Source organism: Aricia agestis, chromosome 2, assembly GCF_905147365.1.
Source record: "Aricia agestis chromosome 2, ilAriAges1.1, whole genome shotgun sequence".
Taxonomy (NCBI): Eukaryota; Metazoa; Arthropoda; class Insecta; order Lepidoptera; family Lycaenidae; genus Aricia; species Aricia agestis.
The window spans coordinates 14,606,465-14,629,837 of NC_056407.1; the positions used below are offsets into that span (position 1 = coordinate 14,606,465).

Below are 23,373 nucleotides of genomic sequence, written 5' to 3' on the forward strand. Positions count from 1 at the left end.
TGCGCTGTGTTTCGCCGAGTGAGTGAGTTTACCGGAGGCCCAATCCCCTACCCTATTCCCTTCCCTACCCTCCCCTATTACCCTCTTCCCTCTTAAAAGGCCGGCAACGCACCTGCAGCTCTTCTGATGCTACGAGTGTCCATGGGCGACGGAAGTTGCTTTCCATCAGGTGACCCGTTTGCTCGTTTGCCCCCTTATTTCATTAAAAAAAAAAAAAAACAAGATTACGAAAATTTCAATTGTAAATTTCTCCTAAATGGGAGGTGGGAGGGGTTTCCGGGGCTGGAAGTGGCATGAGGAGGTTTTTCTAACCCAAAACATCCTTCCTCAACCCATGTGAGCACCAAAAAATTGGGATTCTGAACCTTAGCCATCATTTTTATCAAATTTACGATTAGATTAGTATTTAGATGTATCAAAATATAAATGTATATTTTCATATACCTAGCTCTGTATCTTAAGATACGAAGATGTAAAAATATACATTATAGCTGTTGTGTGTGGTCTCCTGACAATTTCTATAGAAAGATGTATCGAGATGTATCGTGCTATAATATACATCTTTACATTACCTGCTCTGTCTGTGACAGCCTTAAGGTTCTATTGGGCTGGCAACAAATAAAACCAATTAAATCAGCTTATTTTAATATATTAACAAATAATTGCACATTAGTACCAGAACATGGTATCATAAGATTCGTGTAATTTTATTACGAGTCGGAATTCTTAAGTCTTATAAAATAACTATTATTTTAAATTAAAATATCATAATTTTTACGCAAAAGGACGTTTGTAGAAAATTAAAACACTTAAAAATCTAGACAAAACAACAGCATAACTGATTTCTTAAAATTCTGATCACAATTATTGTTCATTTTTCCTTAGGAATCTATGAATCTCTTAAAATCACATCTAATAAGTAATAACATAGGTAATACCTGCATATTCTATTCTATCATCCTAAAATGTCAAAGGTAAAAATTTTAATTACAAGATTTCTTAACTTGCAGTTTACGGGGAGCCTGCTGATGCCACCGGCTACCGATGTACATTATATAATAATATTGTAAATTGTGATGACTTGCAGGCCGCACATGACTTTTAGATTATTTGGTAATAAAAATGGCAGAGAAAGCCACACGCAGAGACATTTAATGGTAATGATGAAGAGTTTACAATAATTTACTGTCCTATGTGAAATTTCAAAATCGTCATTTAATTACAGTTAAGACTTAACCAACAAAAAATGGCCACTTCAGTATCGCCCAACAATTTTATAGTTATGCACGGCCTATGATAGAAGAACTAACATAATATTATAAAAGAGAGATCTAAAAACATGACAGGGACATAATGATATAGGTAGTCATTTCATTTAAAATTAAGAAATGAAGCTTGTAATTTATGTACAATAATCTGAGAATTAATATTAAACAGTTGGTAAAAGTATTTCACAATAATATTTTTTAAAATAAAATAATAACAATTTTATCCCTTAAAATTTAAATTAAAGATATAGAATGTTTTAATTCATTGTGATGTTAAAGGGCTGCATTGTGATGATTGTTTCCCCATTAATAAGTAAGTAATTTTATTACATGTAATTACAACGTTACTGATATACAGAAGTTCATCAACGAATGACGCTGTTGAACTTCTTATATTTACCTACGTATGTGTGCGTAGTCGCAATTTAACAGCACTGTAAAGTGCCCGAATCGAACTCGATCATCAAATAGACAAGTTTATGCACCCGCGAAGTGATACTTTGATATGCTAACATCTGATACTCGATTTACACTCGCGCGCGAGCCACGAGGCGAGCCACGAGGCGAGCCGCGAGCCCTGAGTGTAAACTCGAGCTCGCGGCTCGTCTCGCGGTACGACTCGCGGCTCGCAGGGCTCGCGTCGGGAGCGGTTTCCAAAGGAGCTCGAGCGGGACGCGAGCTTTGTGTTTACACTCGCGCTTCGACGCGAGCTGCGAGACGCGCCGCGAGCCGAGCCACGAGACGCGAGTATAAATCTCGTATCAAAAATTGGCCAATTAAAAAAAATGGCCTGACAGTTGATAAAAGCGACTGAATATAGTGTGCCGGGACAGTTTTAAATAAAAAGGAAACTATTAAAACAAACAACAAAATTATTTACAATAGATTTTTAAAGTACTCGATATATAAAAAAATATTATGCCCTTTTAAGCTTCTTACTTCTTTAGTTTCTAGTGCTACTGTGTCAGACAGAATTTGGTACAAAAAAGTAAGAAACTAAACCAAATACCGTTACTATAACATCGCACAAAGACTCGCAAAGTGTCTCAGTAGTCTAGTCACCTAACAATTCATAATAATTCACTCATGTCGTTCAAAAATACACTCACTTTTAGTTAACGTTTCTTATACTGCACAAAATAGACCCCTTTTATTCAAAAGGGGGTATTTTTTTCCTTAGATGATAGTAGACGATGATGTTTTAGTCACATCTTAATAATACACAATTTGTACATAGGTACACTTTTCCACTTTATTTAGATTTTAACAATTGCTTAGTTAATTAATATGACAAATAAAAAAATAATGACTGGTTTCGAGTAGGTAACAGGTGCCAACAGGTGTAACTAAGTCATAATTTTGTTAGTCTCGCTATAACTCGAGAACGGCTAAACCGTTTTAGCCAATTTTAGTCTTGCAAAATCGTGGATGTCGAGAAAAAATTACCGACGATAAAATATGAAAAAAACTTGAGAGCTGTCAAGGGACACCCGAATGGAACGAAGTTATTTCTTATGTTCAAGAAACCATATAAGTACTTATAGTGTAAACATATTATACACTCAAAAAAATTATAAATAAAGGCCATCTATTGACGCCCAGGAATACTAACAACGCGTCGCTGTTTATTCTCAAAAAACGCCATCTATTTGACGCACAGGAATACTATCACTGCGGATACTAATAAAAAAGTGTCGAGGTCTAGAATATCGTTCTATCGTGTCTAGTCTCCTTTACGCCGAACGCGCCATAAGGAATTTCGGTCCAAAATTGCAAGTAAAAAACTAAAAAAGAAATTATGGTATATAGAGCACAGACAGTAAACAAAAAGTTTTGTTTGACAACGTCTCTTTTTCTGTCAATATTCTCATGATACTGAATGTCGGATTTTGGTCGGATTATGGACTGTACATAAAGTTAATATACCTAGCGGAATAGAGAAACAAAGGCCTGAGCAAGAGAGATGTCACTACCAGTAACACTGCGTGGTAAAAAGAGACGTGTGATACATAACAGCAGCACTCTTTCTTTGACGCCCAGTCGGCACGTGCCGCACGTTGACAATTTAATCTCATAGAGTTCATGTTCAATCATGCTTGTGTAAGTTTATACGTACACATATTTTTCACACAGATAAAAACCAATTTCGGTTTTGTTTGACAGCTCGAGACACTCAGCGACCACATAACCCAATAGACGCCTAATGTTTTGATTTCTCTTAACAAATTATTGTGTCAATGTGCTGAGGTAAGCGAAGCGAGGGGAGAGGTAAGAAATGCATTACGATTGGCCAATTCAAATTCACGGCATGTCATAAATCAGAACTAGTGATGGGAAGTACGAGAAGCGCTTGTCAAAAGAAATAAAAAAAAAAACAGTTATATATTTATTTTAAAGTATAGAATGAAGAAAAGACTTTTATTAATTGTGGCAAGCTTCAAAAAATATACAAAAACGTCTTTGGATTAATTAAAAAAGTACCTATACTTACCTAAGTATATTTAAAAATATACTTTTTTTACAAATATTCGCCCATCAAAGCACTCGCAGCATCAAAAGAGCTGCGCGTGCGTTGCCGGCCTTTTAAGAGGTAATAGGGTAATAGAGGAGGGTAGGGATGGGAAGAGAAGGGAATAGGGGAGGGTAGGGAAGGGAATAGTTGAGGGTAGGGAAGGAAATAGGGTAGGGGATTGGGCCTCCGGTAAACTCACTCACTCGGCGAAACACAGCGCCTTCTGTGAGAACGTGGTATTTCTCCGGTCGAGCCGGCCCATTCGTGCCGAAGCATGGCTCTCCCACGTTAAATTATATGATTTTTGCGAAACTTTTATCGTTTACGCAGCACAATAGGAAAAATCACCCGATTTTGAAACATTCTTCATTGGTGCTCCGCTCCTATTGGTCTTAGCGTGATAATATAATATATGTTACATAGGGTATATAATAAAGCCTTCCTTGATTAATACTGAGAAAAAATTTAAATCGGTCCAGTAGTTTCTGAGATCAGCGCGTTCAAACAACAAACAAACACTTCAGCTTTATATTTATTATTAGTATAGATTATTTGGCTTGCTAATTCCGCCACATGATTTCTAAGTCACAATAAAATTGATGGAAATTTATTTCTAAGAATAGTTGTTCGCCAATAAAACTGCTTGAAGTTTTAGTGACTAAAAATCTTTACTTGATTACTTTCTTTACGCTTTCAAGATAAGATTTCATGATTACTTCGCAACGCCGACAAAAAACAACGCTTTGTGATGGGTAGATAGTAGTAGTACTAGTAGATGGATGGTTTATACATATTTCTCTAACTAAAATTGGCAAATACAGTGTTGGTACTGCAGAGCTCAGTAATCGTCGACAATTTTTATTGCTATTTTTTTTTTATGAGATAAGGGGGCAAACGAGCAAACGGGTCTCCTGATGGAAAGCAACTTCCATCGCCCATGGACACTCGCAGCATCAGAAGAGCTGCAGGTGCGTTGCCGGCCTTTTAAGAGGAAATAGGGAAGGGTAGGGATGGGAATAGGGGATTGGGCCTCCGGTAAACTCACTCACTCGGCGAAACACAGCGCAAGCGCTGTTTCACGCCGGTTTTCTGTGAGAACGTGGTATTTCTCCGGTCGAGCCGGCCCATTCGTGCCGAAGCATGGCTCCCCCACGTATATACACGCTATAAATTATAATCATTAATCAGTTGTTTAACAACAGTTCTACTCAAAATGACTTGATCATATCACGCTTTGTTTCGATTTTCGATTTAAAAAAAATATATACCTCTGAAAGATCTGAAAGTTGGTATCACATCACTAGTGAAGTGAGTAGTGACGCGTGACGATAACGGAAGAAAGGATAAGCATTACTAATTTGTATTTGATAGAAAGGGATATGACTTATGTCAAATGCTTTCGTCAAGGATTCAGACCAGTGTAATTTGAGATCTGAATAAATTGATTCTTGACAGTAAAAAAAATATTTTGTATGAAACGCACGAGATGTACATGGGTCACGGATGTGGTCGATACTAAGACAGATTTCGCTATCATTATCTAAAGTAAGACCTATAAGTCTTACATATTGTCTGAAAGTATTCGCCTTGCATTAGGCGTCTAGAGGCTATGTGGTCGCTGGTTGCACTATTCCGCTAGGTATATTAACTTTATGGGCCTGTATGTAGCAGCGCCCTCTGCTCCGACATTTGCATAACACTGTTAAAAACTAAATAAAGTTGAACACTCTAACGTATTATAACTTGTGTATTACGAACATGAATATCCACCCGAACCGCACACTCATCTGGTCACACCACTCGAGTGACGAGTCTAGTGTAGGAGGTCTCTAGTGGACAGTCTGTTGAGGCTGTCGCTGAGGTCCGGCTGCCTCTGTTCGAGGAAGGCGGCTATACCGGAGAGGTCACCGGAGTTCAACTGGATGTCCCCGCCCACCAGCAGGCCGCTCAGCGATGGAGTATCAGTCATCTCCATTAGCTGCTCCTGAAATTATATTCAAATAGTGCTTAGCGCGTGGAATTTTACTGCCGTACTCAAGGGCCTACCACGAAACCGTTTTGAGACTCAAACAATAGTACGAGAATGCCGCGTCCTACTCTAACAAACGAGAAATTACGTTGTTAGAGCGGGACGCGGCATTCTCAACCGATTATTTGAGTCTCAAAACGGTTTAATAGTAGGCCTACAGAGACGACTTACTACTTAATTAATTGAAGACGTAACTCGTAAGTGGATGAAGAAGAGTAGAGTATAAGTAACATTTTAAAACATAAGGACAATAAGTCTTTATTTCTTCAATAATTTGAACAAACCTTGTAAGTTACCTACTTCATCGTCTGGCTAATACACCTGGCTATATACAAAATCTATATTTTTTAATCATTTTCAATGAACGCGCTAGTCATTTAATCGAATCGCAGATTGAACCAGATGACTGCGATATATTGATACATTTACTTACTGTTGGTTGAGTGTAATGGGGTGAGACGCCCATCGCCGTCGACGCGGCGGGGTTCTCGGGTGCGTAGCCCATGGGTGAAACGTGCCCCGCCATCGGTGAAGCGTGCCCCGCCATTGGTGAAACGTGCCCCGCCATTGGTGAAACGTGCCCCGCCATTGGTGAAACGTGCCCCGCCATTGGTGAAACGTGGCCCGGCATTGGTGAAACGTGTCCCATGTTCATGGGCAGACCCACGTTCGTGGAGCCGAGGTTGGGTGAGATTCGATCCATTCCGGACATCATGTTCGGAGACAGCGTTTGCATGTTGCGGGGCATCATTTGGAGGTTTTGTTGTAAATTTTGACCCCATGTCACGTTCTGCGCGTAGGTCGGCTGACTGGTGCCCGGGACTGCTGACCACTAAAAAAACATAATACGTAATTACTCGAAAATATTAAAATTTATATCCACATGTGCGTGCAGCTACGCAACTGCTATGGAATAAAATATGACTAATGTTTTAAAACCGTTACATATAATGTTTTCTTATTCTTATTTACACTGCACGTCTGTACTTAGTCCAATGTGGTATGAGTAGTCTAATAAATAGTAATAATTTAATAGTAACTAATAAGCTTAAGTAACGAATAAGTTACCCACCTGTTCGTATGGCGGGTAAATAAGGTTGTCCATGGGACTGCCCACATGACTGGGGTGCGGCGGCGTGTTACCTGCAAAATAAAATACATTTTATTAATAAAATCCAAGTGAAAATCTTTAAATAAATAAATTTTATTTTATTTATTTATAAACTTACCTAAATGCAACAATTTTTATTAAATTTACACAAAATACTATACACAATAATATTATGAATCTATAGTATCTTCATAAGGAACGCATATTAGATTGCAAAATAAGAATTACTATCAACTGAAGCTAAGGTTTTTTAAATAACGCGACTTACTTGGTTCAGCTTTGATTTTCTGATCATGGAAATTTCCTGTAACAGAAAGTTATTAGTTTAGTTTTGTACAAAAGTAAAGTTCAAAATCAATAAGGAAAATAAAAACACTACAAGCAGGTATAAAAACCTATACCCCTTAGCCCTTACTAATAAAAATGCGCTGGGTAGTAATACTGTGTATACACACATTTTAATCATAACTTATACAGTGTCCTTACCAGATGAGAACAAATTGTTTAACTTAAAAGTAGACACTTTTATTAGTAAGGGGGTCAGTGATACAAAAAAAAACAAAATTAAAGTAATTATCAACGCAATAAGAATTGGAAAGTAGTTAATTCGTAATGAGGTCCGTAAGTAGTGACCAGCAAGCGTAGAAAATAGTCATTTCTATGGAAGAATAGACAGATATACTTAGTGCTGAAAAAACTAATTAAAGTTGCAAAGGTGTTAAACTACGCTTGCAAGTCGAAAATATATTATAAAAGGTGACAAAAATCAACATGCCAGTAAAAAAAGTCATGCATAATAAATACAAAACAATATTAACATGGATATGTGTGTTCAAAGAAGCGTAAAACCAATAAAAAATCTAAAGCTAAGAATACAGACTACGATGTTTACAATAAGTATATTTTAATAAAGTACATTTTTTGTGATAAGTGTTAAAAACTACTTATATTGCAAACGTATTTACATCATTCAAAGAAGAAGAAAAAAACAACAACAACAATACCAAAAACGAAATCAAATGCAAGACAGACAAACAAATTAAAGAAAATTACCTTCGATGTGGCAGACATTGGTTTGGCATTCATTGGATATAAGTATTCAAATAAACAAATTTTGCATTCCAATTTTATTAGCATCATATTAAAATTTATAGCAAAAGCTTAGCTTTTCATAGTATTTGTATAAATTGTACAAAAATCTTTTTCCAACACTTATGTTATAAAAATCTATATAAAACACTTTCAGTTGAGATAAAATATCAAAACCACACTTCAGCTTAGACTAGTAAGGTATTTCATGTAACCTACAATAGTAATAAAATACTATTTCACAAATCTACGTAAAAATCGGCCAATTAGAGTACATCTCTCTTAAGATTTCACCAACACTGACACTTACTTAAAATCTAGAGTTAAGTGACACATAAGCGTTGGTGAAAATTCTTATCCAACGATATACATTACCCTAAAGCCGGTGGAAACGTGTATAAGATAATATTATTTATCTTCATGCAGAAAATTTTCAGTATTGTGCGTTTTAAAGAAATTCTTACTAAAAGTATAAGAACTTCAACAAATTATTTATGACTATTTTCATTGTATGCATACAATTTTTGCCATACAATATGCCAAAAACCATAATTTCACAAATAAATATTTTTTCATTTTATGGAGTTAAAATAATATTGTTTTTTTGCAAAATCACATATTTACAAAGTATAATATTATGAGTATAATATATTGATTTTGCATAACTTTATTATTAATTCAATGGCAAGTACAGTATTTTCGCCGTACCGGTATTTTATTAAACTTTAAATTAGTTATGTAAAGTACAAATTTATTGTAATTACTTTAAATAACAAGCAAACCTTAGGCTCAAGTATTCTCTAAGTAAAATATAATATTGCATGGTAGATCATTCAAATAGTACTAGGTAACTTTAAAGTTATCAAAAATAATATTTATACTGGCAACATTTTTGGTTTAAGCGAATTACATAATATATGTAATTATATTATAATACATATATCATTTTTTGCCACAAACGGGTTTTATGTATAACATAGCCAAATGAATAAAAAATTCAACACACATATTCATATTAACATACGACTTAACTATTAAAATCAATGGTGTTTCAGTTTATTTTTTTCCTTAAACTTATTTAAGTAAGTACTTAAAAAAATTCAGGCGACTGCGCTTTGAATGTTTTATGCCTTTAGTATTTTACTCTAGAAAAAATATACCTAAGTTAGTATTGCACTAATAATAACATTGATAATAATTTATAATATTTTATGCACCAAAATGAATACTTAAAATAAATAAACGTGATTAATTATAAGTTAATAACAATTAAACTTTCAAACAAAAATTAACATACCTAAATTCTACAATAAATAGGTTTTATAATATTATGTTGTGCGAGTTGCCAGACTAATAATAATAGTATAAAACATAAATATAATTTAAATAAATAAATAATATTACTAGTGTTACAAATGACTAGTGGTAGTAAGATTCGAAATTATTGTTGTCTATATTATCTAATTAAATATTATGTATACTCTGATTAATTCTGATAGCTTTAATTAAATGTTTTGAGACTATAATATGTCATAATGAAAATCATAATTTTTTAATCAATGACAGAATGATGGTCCTAAAACCATAAAGTTAATATACCTAGCGGAATACAGCAACAATCTCGAGCTGTCAAACGAAATCGAAATTAGTTTCATCTGTGTGTAAAAATATGTGTACGTATACACTTACACAAGCATGATTGAATATGATTTCTATGAGATTAAATTGTCAACGTGCGGCACGTGCCGACTGGACGTCAAAAAAAGAGTGCTGCTGTCATGTATCACGCGTGTCTTTTTAGCACGCAGTGTTACTGATAGTGACATCTCTCTTACTCAGACCTTTGTTTCTCTATTCCGCTAGGTATATTAACTTTATGCCTAAAACACACTTCGAAAAGTGGAATTTATTCTTCATACTTTAGGCCACATAATAACGACTTAACTAAGAGAGTTGTGACAATACCTCTGAACGACTATTGTCGTTTCCTAACTTTACTACTCCGTTATCACGGGATGGTAAAGTTTATACGATAAAACTAAAACTTTTATAGAATAAAGAAAATGGGGCTGAAAATAGAATACCCATGACCCAAAACCACAATTTTTACCCACATCACATACAAACAGCAATCACTGACTAGCATTAACATTTTTCGATAATATAAAACTTTAACTACTTTGCTTTAAAAATGAAAACGTTTTGTCTCTGTCTGCCAAGCGATTGTCCTATCTCATCAGACAGGGACGAAACATTGTATAGACTAAAGAGTATCCATTGTGTAAATATTTTAATAAAAAGTATTTAAAAATTAAAATATAAGTAAAATTAAGCCACAATTTACCGAAGTGTTGACATAACGAAACACCGGATTGCAGCTCGAAATACTAGTCAATATTGCATTGCGATTGTACTCAAAAAATCATACATAGGATGTTTACTTTTGTCATCAAATATTTGGACGCTCTCATAGACAAAGTTACATATTTTTAAATGCATTAGGAATGCAATGTTTTTTTATATGAATGTTCATCTGCAGATGTTACTGTCGACATAATTTATGAAAGTGACAAAAGTGAACACCCCGTGCACAGGACACATATAAATGAACTTACTGTTATCGTACTGAGGTAGCACAGACGATAAAGTTTTCTGCCTTTTACGTGATATGTGGCTCGCATCTAAAACATAGTGGTTATTTTAGAACACAAGTTTTAAGATCTAAATGAAAAGGGTGAAATAAAAAAAAGTAAAATAATACATAAAAAAAAGGATGTAGCGAAAGGATAAAAGGAACCTTATTCCCGACAAAACCGAGTTCCCGATTAGAATAGCTTAACGCAATTCACGACCGCGCATTCTAGATAACTGATAGTAAAGGTGCGGTCGACGCGATTTTTATTTTCATTCGAACTGAGTACGAATTACAAAAGCAATTCCGAATAAGGCCTCAGTTTCCGATGTAACTATTGCTTAAATAATAATAATTATAGGCTCTTAATTATGTAGTTGCCAAATCGTTCATACACGAGGGACAAGATTGGTGTAGTTTAAACCCACACATTAGTTCCTAACTTATTAAGAAGCGGACTAGTTTTATACGGAACTTCAGACTATTGCAATACGCGACGTAATAAAATATTCCATTGGTATCAAAAATGTAAACTCCATTTGGTATAAAAATCTTTGGCAATTAATACGTATCGGATTTCGAGGAGTGAATTTCAGTTTTGGAATTTGCTTCCGTCGACTGGGGAATAGTAACAGCTCGTCTCGTCGAACTCGGACGCCGTGGCGTGCGGCGCGACAGCCATGTACAGCGCGTAGTGTTCCGCTTCCGTTAGCTCAAGATCGTCTTGGAGCTTTCGGAAAGCGGACGCGTCGAGGGCCAGGACGCTCTCGGCGACTAGAATAGTCCCCTCGCCGGGGGGGAGGGGCCCGCGACGCAGAGAGGCCTGCGAGGCCGACCTCTCGTCGTTATCGCCGTGCAGGGAAATATGGGTGACGCTGTCCGCGTAGCTGAGCCCCGCCCCCGAGGCGTTGTCTTTCAGGGACGCGTGGGACACGGACGACTTGAATTTAGTCGGCCGGATCCCCGACACGCTGCTGACGGACCGGCCGACCGGCTTGCTCTTAAACTCCCTGGCGCCCTCGGACTTGACGCTGGGAGCGGGAGATTTGTCTCGTCTGCGGAACAGGCGGGAGAAGAAGGAGCGCTTCTTGGGGGCGGGGGGCAGGGCCGGCTCGCTCTTGGCCATCGTCAGGTCGGTTCGGCTGCGGTTGGGCGAGTCGGGGCTGCGCGTGATGGGGATCTGCCTGCCGGGCTTGAGGAAGCTGTTGACGGAGGTCTGGCTGGTTTTGAACGACTCGGAGGTTTTCCGAACGCGTTTCGGCGGCAGGGGCGGCGCCCGCTCGTCGTCGGTGTCTCGCTTCAGGGGGGTGAACTCTATGATGGGGCCGCGGTACGTCTGGACCTGCACGTCCTCGTAGGCCGCGGCCTCGGGTTCGGGCGTGCCGATGTCTATGGGGTTTTTGAACGCGAGCTGCAAGCTGGTGTAGGTGCCGGCGTCGTTGAATTCCTCCAAGTCGTTCTCGGTGTCGTCGAGGATGGTGACGTTCTCGAGCCGGGTCCTGTTCTCGGAATATATTTCGTCGAGTTCGGCGACCTGGTTGAGGAGGTCGTCGAGGGATTTTTCGTTGGAGTCGACTACCATCTCGTCCGAGGGTTCGATGTGCATTCCGTCAGAGGGTTCGACGAGCGTGTCGTCGGGTTGGACGAGGTCGGTTTTGTCGGGGAAGGAGTCGAGCGTGGGGTCGGGGTCGCAGGTGGAGGAGACGAGGTCGTCGGGTTTGTTGTTGTTGTTGTTGGTGTCGGCGAGGCGCAGCGACAGCAGGCCGAGGTCGAGCAGCTGCTTGCGCGCGGTACCTGAGTTCAGATCCGGCGTGTACTCGAACGGCAGCGCGTTGCTGCGCGCATTGTCCGAGTTCCGCACCAGTTGGAGATACACCTGCAACGATTGAGATGGAACGTTTTGTATTTCTTCCCAGTAATTAACGTGCAGAAGTGTTAAACTAGAATTCGGAGACAAATAAACGTATGAAGGAATTTTTATATCCTATACTATGGTAGGTAAAATTCGCAGGACACTATGGCAGTGTTTTTACAGCAGTTTTCAGTAGAACCTAGCTCAGAGTGATTCCAGGGGAAAGTTGATATAATAATTAATCATAGCAACCGCGCGAGCCGCGAGCTGTAGCAAGACACTAGTATGAAAATAAATGATGATGGTATTGTCATGTGAATAATGAATAGTACAGACTTTAAAATTATTATTTATCGCTGTCCTCAATCGTAGCTAGAGCCAAGTCGAGCTGCTAGATGTATTCTTATTATACCAATGACGAAACTCTTTCTTTGTCCGGACGTATGATATCAACTAACAAACGCTACAATAAAAGTACACCTGTTGATGTCAATATAATAATATGTTATACAATAGTTGGTACGTACAATGACAAGTCAAAATATAATAATTCTAAGTAGTTGGCGTAAGAATATTATGATTCACCAGCCATTACTATATTCGTAATAATTTATTATTATTAAATTAAATTGATTGATGTTTAGGCATAATAATTATACAAATTATGGTAATGATAACGCGCTATTAGACGCCTTAAATGATTAATGTGAGAACGTGTCCAATTTTTTGAGTAACTTCGCGCACTAGTTGCGCGAAAATTCGATTAAATCGCGCATACTTTATTACTTTTAATTCCTGAAAAAGGACGGTCCTTCGCGACAATCGAATTTTTCGCGCAGGACCGTTCTTTTTCAGGAATCAAAAGTATCCTTATGTCCTTTCTCGGGACTTAAAGCATCTCCATACTAAATTTCAGCAAAATCGGTTTAGTGGTTTGTGCCAGAGTGGTTTGAGGTAACAGACAGACAGACAAATTTATAATACTTATAAGTATGAATTGACTTACGACCAAACGTTGGCAGGTTGCACTATAAATCTAAGAGCGTGGTAGGGTTTTGGTCAAATTGTCGGTCGTTTTTAAATTCTACCAATTTTTTATGCTCATTGCCCATGTAAGATTTAGTTTTGTGCTGAATAATATTACTATTAAAGTAAAATTTTCTAAACATCATTCATAAACGGTTATTGCGGTTATATTATACAAGGTAAAATTAAGTTATTCTACCACAGCACTAGTATTTAATGAGTCATCATCGCTAACAATACATTTTGACAATTTAATTGACGTCACAACTCACAATATTGATTGAGATTGGTAAATGAAGTATATTTTAACCGACTTTCAAAAGACGGTCATCATCGTAAGCGGTCACGGGCCGTTTCTCATAACTCAAACGTTTCCAAGATTTTAGACTAAAGGTGCCGGTTGGCACTTGGCAGCCGCGGGCAACATGAAGCAACCGCAGACGACGTGTCACAGCGACACTACTGGTTTATGTATATTGTATTTCTATGAAATACCCTCCGTAGCTAGCGACACGAAGCTATAGTGAGAAGTGACACTTATGCCTGTTTTCACCAACCACCTCCTAACGCTAAGTGTTCCCTAGCGGCCATTAAGGTTTCACGAATTTTAGTGTGTTACGTTCGTCCTTAGGGCGTGAAAACTTTAGCAAAACATTACTTTTTTTGTTTGTTTTAAGAGATATTTGACCCGCAAAGATCGCTAGGGAACACTTAGCGTTAGGAGACCGTTGGTGAAAACAGGCATCATTCATAGAAATACATAGAAACCAGTAGTGTCGCGACGACACGTCGTCTGCTGCAACTTCATGTAGCCGGCTTCCAACTGGTGCCTTATAGCTCATGCATTATTCGAACGTAAGAAACAGCAATCGAAGCGAAATTCTAGGTATGAGAATCGAGCCCCAGCTGGACGTTAACCGTGGTCCATGGCAAATGGCACTGGCACTCTGCCAAGTAGACGGCAGACCGATTACAGTCGAGTTTAAATGCACAGCGATATGAAGGACGAATCTAAAACGACAAGGAAAACTTTACACTAAACTCCATTTTATGTGAAACATCGAGATTATATTATCATTTATAAATTATTATTTTGGATTAGGGTCATAACATTCAAGAATTTATATGAGTCAACACTGCGAAATATGCGAAATTTGTGACCATTCTACATAGTGTCTGTCAGAACTCAGATTTATATCGATTGTTTTTCGCGTAACTTTCTACCACGCACAGTTAAACTCTGGAACGAACTGTCGCCAGCAGTATTTCCGGACCAATACGATTAACCTTCAAAAAGAGAGCGTATTCCCTCTTAAAGGGCCGGCAACGCATCTGCTACTCTATTGATGTTGTGTCCATGGGCGACGGTAATTATTGCTTTCCATCAGGTAACCCGTTTGCTCCCTGATTTTACAAAAAAGCTAGAGGTGTCAAGAGACACCCGGATAGAAAGAAGTGGTTTTCTATGAGAGAGAGAGCTCTCTCTCTCTCTCTCATAGAAAACAACCTCGAACTTCGACTCGCAGACAGAAAAACAGTACACGCACGCCTCACGGCTTATAACTAAGTATAGCAAAAAGTGTCATTACAACTTTTCGTCTTATTTTTTTCCGTAGAAGCTAGAGCCCCCTTTCGCATCGCGCGATAAGGTTCTTCGTTCCAGAAAGTGAGCCTATAACTCCATGTCATTAGAAGAGATCAGTTGTCTCTCTCACCTGCACATTATAGCTGATGTCGGAGCGGTCGTAGGCCGGCGTCTGGAACACGATGGCGTACTGGCGATGCACCAACATTACGTGCGCGGACTTCTCCCACACGATCCTGTCACCATCACCCCTCTCGAAGAACACCACTGATATGTCCTCCTTTGTTATCTGTGGAGATTTTTAAAATTTTATTAGGAGCTTGAAACTAAAGGCATACAAGCTGATACAGCCTGTAGATGCTGTTCCTCTTAAGACCTCGTCAAATTAGACCTGAAGGGTGTTTTAGCTCTAGTTAAATTATTATTATTTACTCCTTTACTTACTTATTAAAATACTCTCATAAGTCACACTGGAACTACTCATGACAGTCCTTTACTTATTAAAATAGTACACTTATTACAGTCCTTTGACCGATATGGAAAAGTCACCTAACAGATAAAGGCATTATATTTTAGAGTAAACCATAAATTATTACTAAGGGGCTTATTTTTTATTCCAGTTGCAGTAGTTAATCAATGCTAAAATGTAAATACAAAAACATTACATCATGCAATGTATGCTAAAAGCGTGCTGTTTGTAAATATAAGTACTGTTGTTATGCATTGATTACAATCACATAATAAAATACATAATATTAATAAAAATATTATCAAGTTATTTACGAGTTATTGGAAACGAAAACTGAATGATAATAGTCTAAGTTCAGTGTCTCGGTAATTTTCAAATAAAATGTAAATTTGAACTCACTGCAAGCACACATAGAGCTCATATTATATTGCCTTCTAAAAATGTTTTATTTTACATTATTATTATTACCTGACCTTGAGGATCACGCGTGGTAAATATTAAGATCGGTGGGTGTTATATTTTTTTTATTTAAGCCCCAAAATCCAAAGTGATTTAGCGAGGAAAAATGAGGAATCTGTCCCTCCCATTAATTTTATGTTAGAACGGGACATACACTTCGAAAACTGCAGCTAATAGTCTACAGTCTGCACTGTGCACTGACAAAATAGCATGAGTGTACTTTGAAACCTTTTAATAGGAACTCCTTAAAATATGAATCTGAAATGCTATTAGGATACCTCTTAGAATAAAACGGCATATTATGACGTTAACAACCATTTGCAGCGCTAAACTTAAAGCGAGACAGCACTTTGGGCAACTGCAGTGTGCAGCAGAGCGACATCGCAAGTCGCGTTAAAAAAATTCTATGAGGTACGCCGCATTACGCGGAGTAGAGTGACGAGACAGTGCCTTGCCAGTGTTTGTTGCCTTGATCACATCTACTCGGTAGATGTGATCAAGGCAACAAAAGACATAAGTATCTCAGACTTCACATAAGAATATGCGTAGGTAGGCGGAAAACCTACGGCACGGTTAATAAATCATATCACCTGTCATTATCATTCCGACCAAACGATTAATAGAGGAAACATGGACAGAAGAATTATGAATACATCTATACTAATATCACAGTGTAAATAACACTGTGCTAATATTATAAATGCAAAAGTATGTCTGTCTGTCTCGCTTTCACGCCAAAACTACTAAACCGATTGTAATGAAATTTTGTACACATATAGTCTAAAGCCTGAGAAAGGGCTACTTTTTAACTGGAAAAAGGGGTTGTAAAAGGGTGTTTATGCGTAAATTTGTTCAAATTAAGTTACTTCCAAAAATTCATAATAGATGGCGCTAATAGTCGCCTACATCGCGCTAGCGCTTACTCATACGTTTTTCTATAAGATGTAGTACCACGTTGAGTTGCGTTTTTCGATTCTTTCGATTATTATACACGCTGATAAATAACTGTACTTTATCTATGCAGTGACGTAACCTTAAACCTTCCAATGATAAATAGTTTATGGGTAAAGCTAAAGTTGTGTAATGGAGGGCTAAATAAGCTTTAAAATTTGGTATAAATAAAGTTTAATTTAAAAAAATGAAATAGTCTGTGCACACTGCACAGCTGTTTTTGGGTATTTTGATTAAAGGGGTACCAGGGTTTTAAAAAGATTTTAAATTTGACACCAATTTGGTGACATCGCGCGCTTTAAACTGAAGTCCACGAGGACGACGTCGTGGGCAACAGCTAGTATTTAAACATAAAATATTATTAGCGATAGCGATATAACATAACAATATCGCTTAGGCGCGACGACGATTTCGGGTTTAATAAACAAAACATCTTTCCGCGTATCTAATTCTTTGGTCACATGTTAAAGTTTATGATTTTGTTTTTAATTCTTTTAAGACCATACACACGAACGAGTACTGTCCTTCGTAGCGCGACTATGAACGACAACGACGCCATCTGTTTTTGACGTTCCTGTCGTACTTTACTGCTTACTGCTGTCGACTGCGGTGGATTCGGTAACGGCAGATAACAGCTGCTGACATCACAGATACTCGTATCATATATCTGGATATATAGGTTGTCGTGTGTGTTTAAAAGTAAGACCGCATAAGGCGTTGCTGCACTGCAACGGCGCGATGCGACTTCGCGTCACATACTGGAGTGCCGTGCTGCGTATTTCCGCTGCTGTGTATTTTAATTACACACAAAGAATATTTTGACCGTGCTGTCGTTTTAATGCAGTGCAGATACGCCTGGTGCAGTCTCACCTTAAGACATCTTGCACGTGCACGTTTACGACGATTGCATGTTAATCTCACCAGTCACCTGCTTCTTATTTCTACAACCATGCGGTTTGTTAGGATTTGTACTATTTTGAAGAGAAGTTGATTCCTAGGCAGATTGCGGACCTGAGTAATGTGGTCGCATTGAGTCAACCCATCCGACCGATCACAGCTAAAATTGAATTGACAGCCAACCGCATGACGTAGGTCCGTCAACTGCCTAGGAATCAATTTCCTCGATGGTACATTTGAGGCGCTTACCCGCTCACATAGTAGTATGACCTCGGTGCCACCTTTGGGCGAGGCGGAGCAGTGGCTGAGCTTCGTGATGAAGAGGTCGCTCATCGCCTTCTTGTCGTATATGACGTCGGACACGACCGGCTGCAGCGAACGTCGGATCCGACCCGTCCGCTCGTCCGGGATGAAAACCTGACGGAAGAAGGTATATTTGTGTGGGTACCATCTATACTAAAATTATAAATGCGAAAGTCTGCCTGCCTGTCTGTTACCTCTTCATACCCAAACTGCTGAACCGATTTGACTGAAATTGAGTACGGAGGTAGTACAAGTGCCGGGAAAGGACAGAGGATACTTTTTATCCCGGAAAATGTGCGGTTCCCGCGCGATAAACGAGTTTTGGCGCAACGGAGTTGCGGGCGTCCGCGTCGTCTAGTCTATACTAATATTATAAATGCGAAAGTATCTCTGTCTGTCTGTCTCGCTTTCACGCCGAAACTACCAAACCGATTGTAATGAAATTTTGTATACAGATAGTCTAAAGCCTGTGAAAGGACATAGGCTACTTTTTTACTGGAAAAAAGCGTTGTAAGGGGGTGAAAATGCTTAAATTTGTTCAAATCAAGTTAGTTCCAAAAATGCATAATAGATGGCGCCGTGCGTCTACTACATCGCGATAGCGCTTGCCCAAAAGTCTTTCTATAACAGGTGGTATTATCTTACACTCGACTTTCGATTTTTTTCGATTGTTATTTCTATTTTACGTTATTTAATAAATCTATGCAGTGACGTAGCCTTAAACCTATCAATGATAAATAGTTTATGGGTAAAGTTGTGTAATTGCCAATTGGGGGGGCTAAATAAGCTTAAGAATTTGGCATAAAATATAAAGTTTAATTTAAAAAATTGAAATATTATGTACACACTGCACAGCTGTTTTGATTTAAGGGGTACCAGGGTTTTTTTATAAAAGCTTTTGACACCAATTTTGTTGACATCGCGCGCTATAAACTGAAGTCCACGCGGACGAAGTCGCGGGCAACAGCTAGTGTAATCATAATTTAGTGTGTAGAGTGATGACGAACACTTTCTCATCGTTATGGATAGGCGCCAAAATGCGTGAATACAATGCCCTTGAGCATTTACTAGTTACAGGGCTCGGAAACCTGGTTGATCTTCGCGATCTTGTTCGTTAGAAACGTCATACATTTCCAAAAGAGCGTTTTCATTTCGATTCCGCTTTGAACGGACCGAAATTATTCCTGGTTTTGTTCAAAGAGCAAAATTAAACTGCTCCTGCTCAAAATACTGGTTAGAGCCGTTCGCGATTATGTTCGCCCCGCCCACTCACACACACCACGACCTTCACCCATTGTCCACACATAAACAAGTTATGGCCTATTGGCTATTAGATGGTGCACTAGAAAGGGATAGAAGATATCACTGCACTAGTTACTTTCCGCGAGGAATTAACCAGGTTAATTTCAGAAGCAATACCGCTCTCGGTTTCGCTCCGAGCGAACACTTATCCAAAAACCTGGTTAAAAAGAGTTTTAACCTGGTTAAAAAAATACCGATTCCGAGCCCTGACTAGTTATTAGGTACACTTACAGGCAGACAGAAGCTTTCAAAAGTAGATGTTACATTGATACCCAATTTGCGTTAATTATATGAAATTAGACGACGCCCGCAACTCCGTTGCACCAAAATTCATTTATCGCGCGGCAACCGCAGCAAATATTTGTCCGAGATGAAAAGTATCCTTACATGTCATTTCCTTGGACTAAAAGTATCTCCATAACAACTGATAGACACTTTCGCATTTATTGGAACGAAGTTCCTTATGGCGCGTTCGGCGTAAAGGAGCCTAGACAGAACGATATTCGACCTCGACACTTTTTTATTAGTACCTGCATAGTAGGGGCAGAGGGCGTTGATAGTATTTCTGTGCGTCAACTAGATGGCGTTTTTTTAATAATTTTTTTGACTGTATATGTATACAGGTTTTTAGAACATAAGAAATAACTCCGTTCCATTCGGGTGTCCCTTGACACCTCTCAAGTTTTTATATAATATTAGTATGGATATGTTTAAAATTTCGATCAGACTAAGAATCCGATCTCAATTTGTCAACCTCACATTACCTAACTTTCATGCATGGGAGTTTAGGATATAAATTGTAATAGTTTACAAACCTGAAAACATAACCGGACCGCATTGAGGTCGATGCTCTGAAGTTGGTTCCTATGTGCGTAGCCCGCTGCAACAAAAAATAATCTGTACACATTTATGGCTTAGAGCGCTTACAGATGATTGACGAATGTCTTGCCGTCGACACCTGCCGCCGACTACCATCGACTGCCGTCGACGCGTGCCGCCAACTGCCGTCGACAAGTGCCGTTCGTCTGTAAGAAGCCTTAGGAAGGACCATTAATAGTCTTTAATACTAATGGACCTTCGACCGAATAACATTTGGCATAGAGTACACTGCGGCCTGCCTGAGGGGCTACATTTTATTGCGGGCAACGGTACAATCGTTCTGGATTTTATAGGAAACATCCAGTTTAACAATAAAAGCGGTGAAACAAACCAGATTATATTTAACGAGCGACGAAATGATTTGCTGTTATCCAATTCACTGCCAGATGGTCTATGTCAACCATAGCAAAAGTAAACAGAAGTTTATGTAGACCCGACTACAATGTGAGGTAAACTTTACATCCTGCGCTTGTTATGGGGCTAATAGGGTTGGTGAAAATAAGCATTGTTTTCACCAACCTTAACGCAAAGTGCACCTAGCGGCCTTTTGGATCACGAATCTCTTAAATAATCGGCCAAGTGCGAATCGGACTCGCGCACGTAGGGTTCCGTACCATTATAGAGCAAAATTAGGCCAAAAATTGTGTTTTTTGTATGGGAGCCCCCCTTAATTTTTTATTTAATTTTAATTATTATTAAATATTAAAGTACACATATAATTAAGGACTTTGAGAAAAAATCAAGTACCTACCCGTTGCTCTTATTGATATAGAGCAAAAAAGGCCAAAAATCTCACGTTTGTTGTATTGGAGCCCCCCTTAAATATTAATTTTATTTGGCTTTTAGTTTTTTTTGGTACAGCGGCAACAGATATACACAATCTGTGAAAATTTCAGAAGTCTAGCTATAGCGGTTCTTGAGATACAGCCTGATGATATAGAGACGCGACGGACAGACGGACAGACATCGAAGTCCCGGTAATAGGGTCCCGTTTTTACCCTTTGGGTACAGAACCCTAAGAATAATTAACAACCTATAGGCCAAAATATAATGATTGGTCTCCCGTACGCACACAACAATTTCCCTGAAACTTATCATTTGTTTCACCATTTGCGTCATTATGACATCACAGCGTTTGATTTAGTCCACTAGCCTTCATCTGAAATGTGATGTGTCGATGACTAAAAGTATAACCTCCTCCTTATTGGAAGTCAGTTAAAAAGCGTTAGACTGGATTTATATGCGTCCGCCCGAGATTACAAGCAAATGCATGTAAATTACACCGCGACCGCGCCGCTCTTTAAATAAATCGTTACGTACATTTGCACGTGAAGTGTGAACTCAGGGTGTAGCGGCAAAACCGCGCGTTTGCGCCGCGGCAAATAAATCTATAAATGTTTGTAATTTCAGTTCGTAAGTAGCGACCAGTAGCTAACTGGGTTGAAATATTTTTAGATGTAAATATTTTTAGTGAGAGTACAAATATTTAAACTACTGTACACGGTCTACTTGAGATAATATTCTGTTACTATCTGCCACTATCTTGTATGCGAGCTGAATGGAACGGTTAATTCATTGATTTTGTTCCAACCGTAAAGAGGAAAAGAAATCGTTGACGTTTAGGTAAATGTAACAATTTGTAACGAATAATTAGTTTAGACTGAATATAATTTATTTATATTTTAGATTTTGAAGAAAATGATTCAATGTTAGAAACTAAATATTCTGCTAAGTAGAAATATCATACAATTGTAGTGTCCTTGTTATAAATACTGAATTTGTGCAGCGAAAACTTTTAACACAAAAGTCATCAGCTTAATTTTTTCATAATTAGCCTAAAATGATGATCTTTTGTTAGGCAAAAATTTCCCCGATCAGCGATCGATGTCGGTTACGAAACCCCACCAGAAATAGACGGACCGAAATATGCGGTAACGTCATGCGGTAGCGCTAGTTAACTTGATCATCTAACCGACAATATACGGGATTTAACTATACTCTGTACAATATTCAGCAGGAGTATAGAATATTTAGCGGGAATTTAGAATATTTAGCAAAAATATTATACTCAGTTTCAGTTTCTTCCAATTTCCAATGTAAACTATGCTCAGTATATTATCATGCTACAATGCCACCAATTTAAACACGCAAGTACGTGTTTCTGTTGCGACCTAGGTTCTATCGTACCCGCAACTCTGCCCTAAGCCATGAGTGGAGCACCATGGGGTTTTAGTGGGTAGACATGAGTCCCACATACCCCAGCCGATATCCCCAATTTGCCGGGGATGCATAAAACATTTCTCCATGTAAAAAAAAATGTACGTGTTTCTAATTTTCGAATTTAGATTATGTAGCGTGTTTACACTTTGGTGCATTAAGTACATTAGTGTTGGTGAGGCATGTATCAGCATACAGCGACCATGTTGGTAAATATTACAAGATAACCTTTTAGAGAGAGCAGTCTAAATACTCACTTTTGAACGGGTCGACTTTTAGCCTCTCCCTGTTGTTGAGGGCTTCACCGATGTCTTTCCTCTTGACGCACTGTATGCCGAGGTTGCTGAAGGAGACCTGAGGGTTCTCCTCTGTGACGTTGATCTTGAGTGTGCACACGCCATTCTCGCATCGCTCGCGACCAACTAGATTGTGAGGGTGCGGCCTGGTAAACAAAAAAAAAATTTGGAGATTTAATCCTTCGATCGCGGATTCTTGGATATCTATTGTTATTCTATTGTTGTCGCGGTCACCGGTGTCCTTAATATGAGGCTTGATAGGTTAATGACTAAACAGGCTTTAATGGTAAATCATTAAGCAGGCTTATATCAAAATAAATTATAAACAAAAAACTTTTTGAAAAAAAGCTTTTATTTAAATAGTCTAAAAAGAAGAAAATAAATTTCTCCTTAAAAATTTTTAACTTTTAAGTTATAATCCTCAATATATTGTACAATTTGCATGATGATAAAAGCTTGTCGCGCGATTTGTAAATAAACTACATAGTACCAATTT

At 38.4% G+C, this 23,373-nt stretch overlaps 1 protein-coding gene across 5 annotated transcripts in view; it reads right to left on the reverse strand.

Moving 5' to 3' along the window:
- Nucleotides 1–5,458: 5,458 nt before the first annotated feature.
- Nucleotides 5,459–23,373, reverse strand: part of LOC121737408 (embryonic polarity protein dorsal-like) — a 64,800-nt gene continuing 46,885 nt past the window's right edge. For 4 of the 5 annotated variants that reach the window (XM_042129104.1, XM_042129090.1, XM_042129085.1 and 1 more), the window contains 5 exons: nt 22,839–23,023; nt 20,301–20,365; nt 18,130–18,297; nt 15,235–15,393; nt 10,557–12,517 (listed from right to left, as the gene is read on the reverse strand). In XM_042129104.1, coding sequence (XP_041985038.1) covers nt 11,234–12,517; nt 15,235–15,393; nt 18,130–18,297; nt 20,301–20,365; nt 22,839–23,023 — 1,861 coding nt within the window. In that variant the 3' untranslated portion in view covers nt 10,557–11,233. Of the gene's footprint in view, nt 5,765–6,242; nt 6,642–6,881; nt 6,953–7,188; nt 7,225–10,556; nt 12,518–15,234; nt 15,394–18,129; nt 18,298–20,300; nt 20,366–22,838; nt 23,024–23,373 lie in introns of those variants that run through there. The other variant, XM_042129111.1, reaches the window with a different exon arrangement.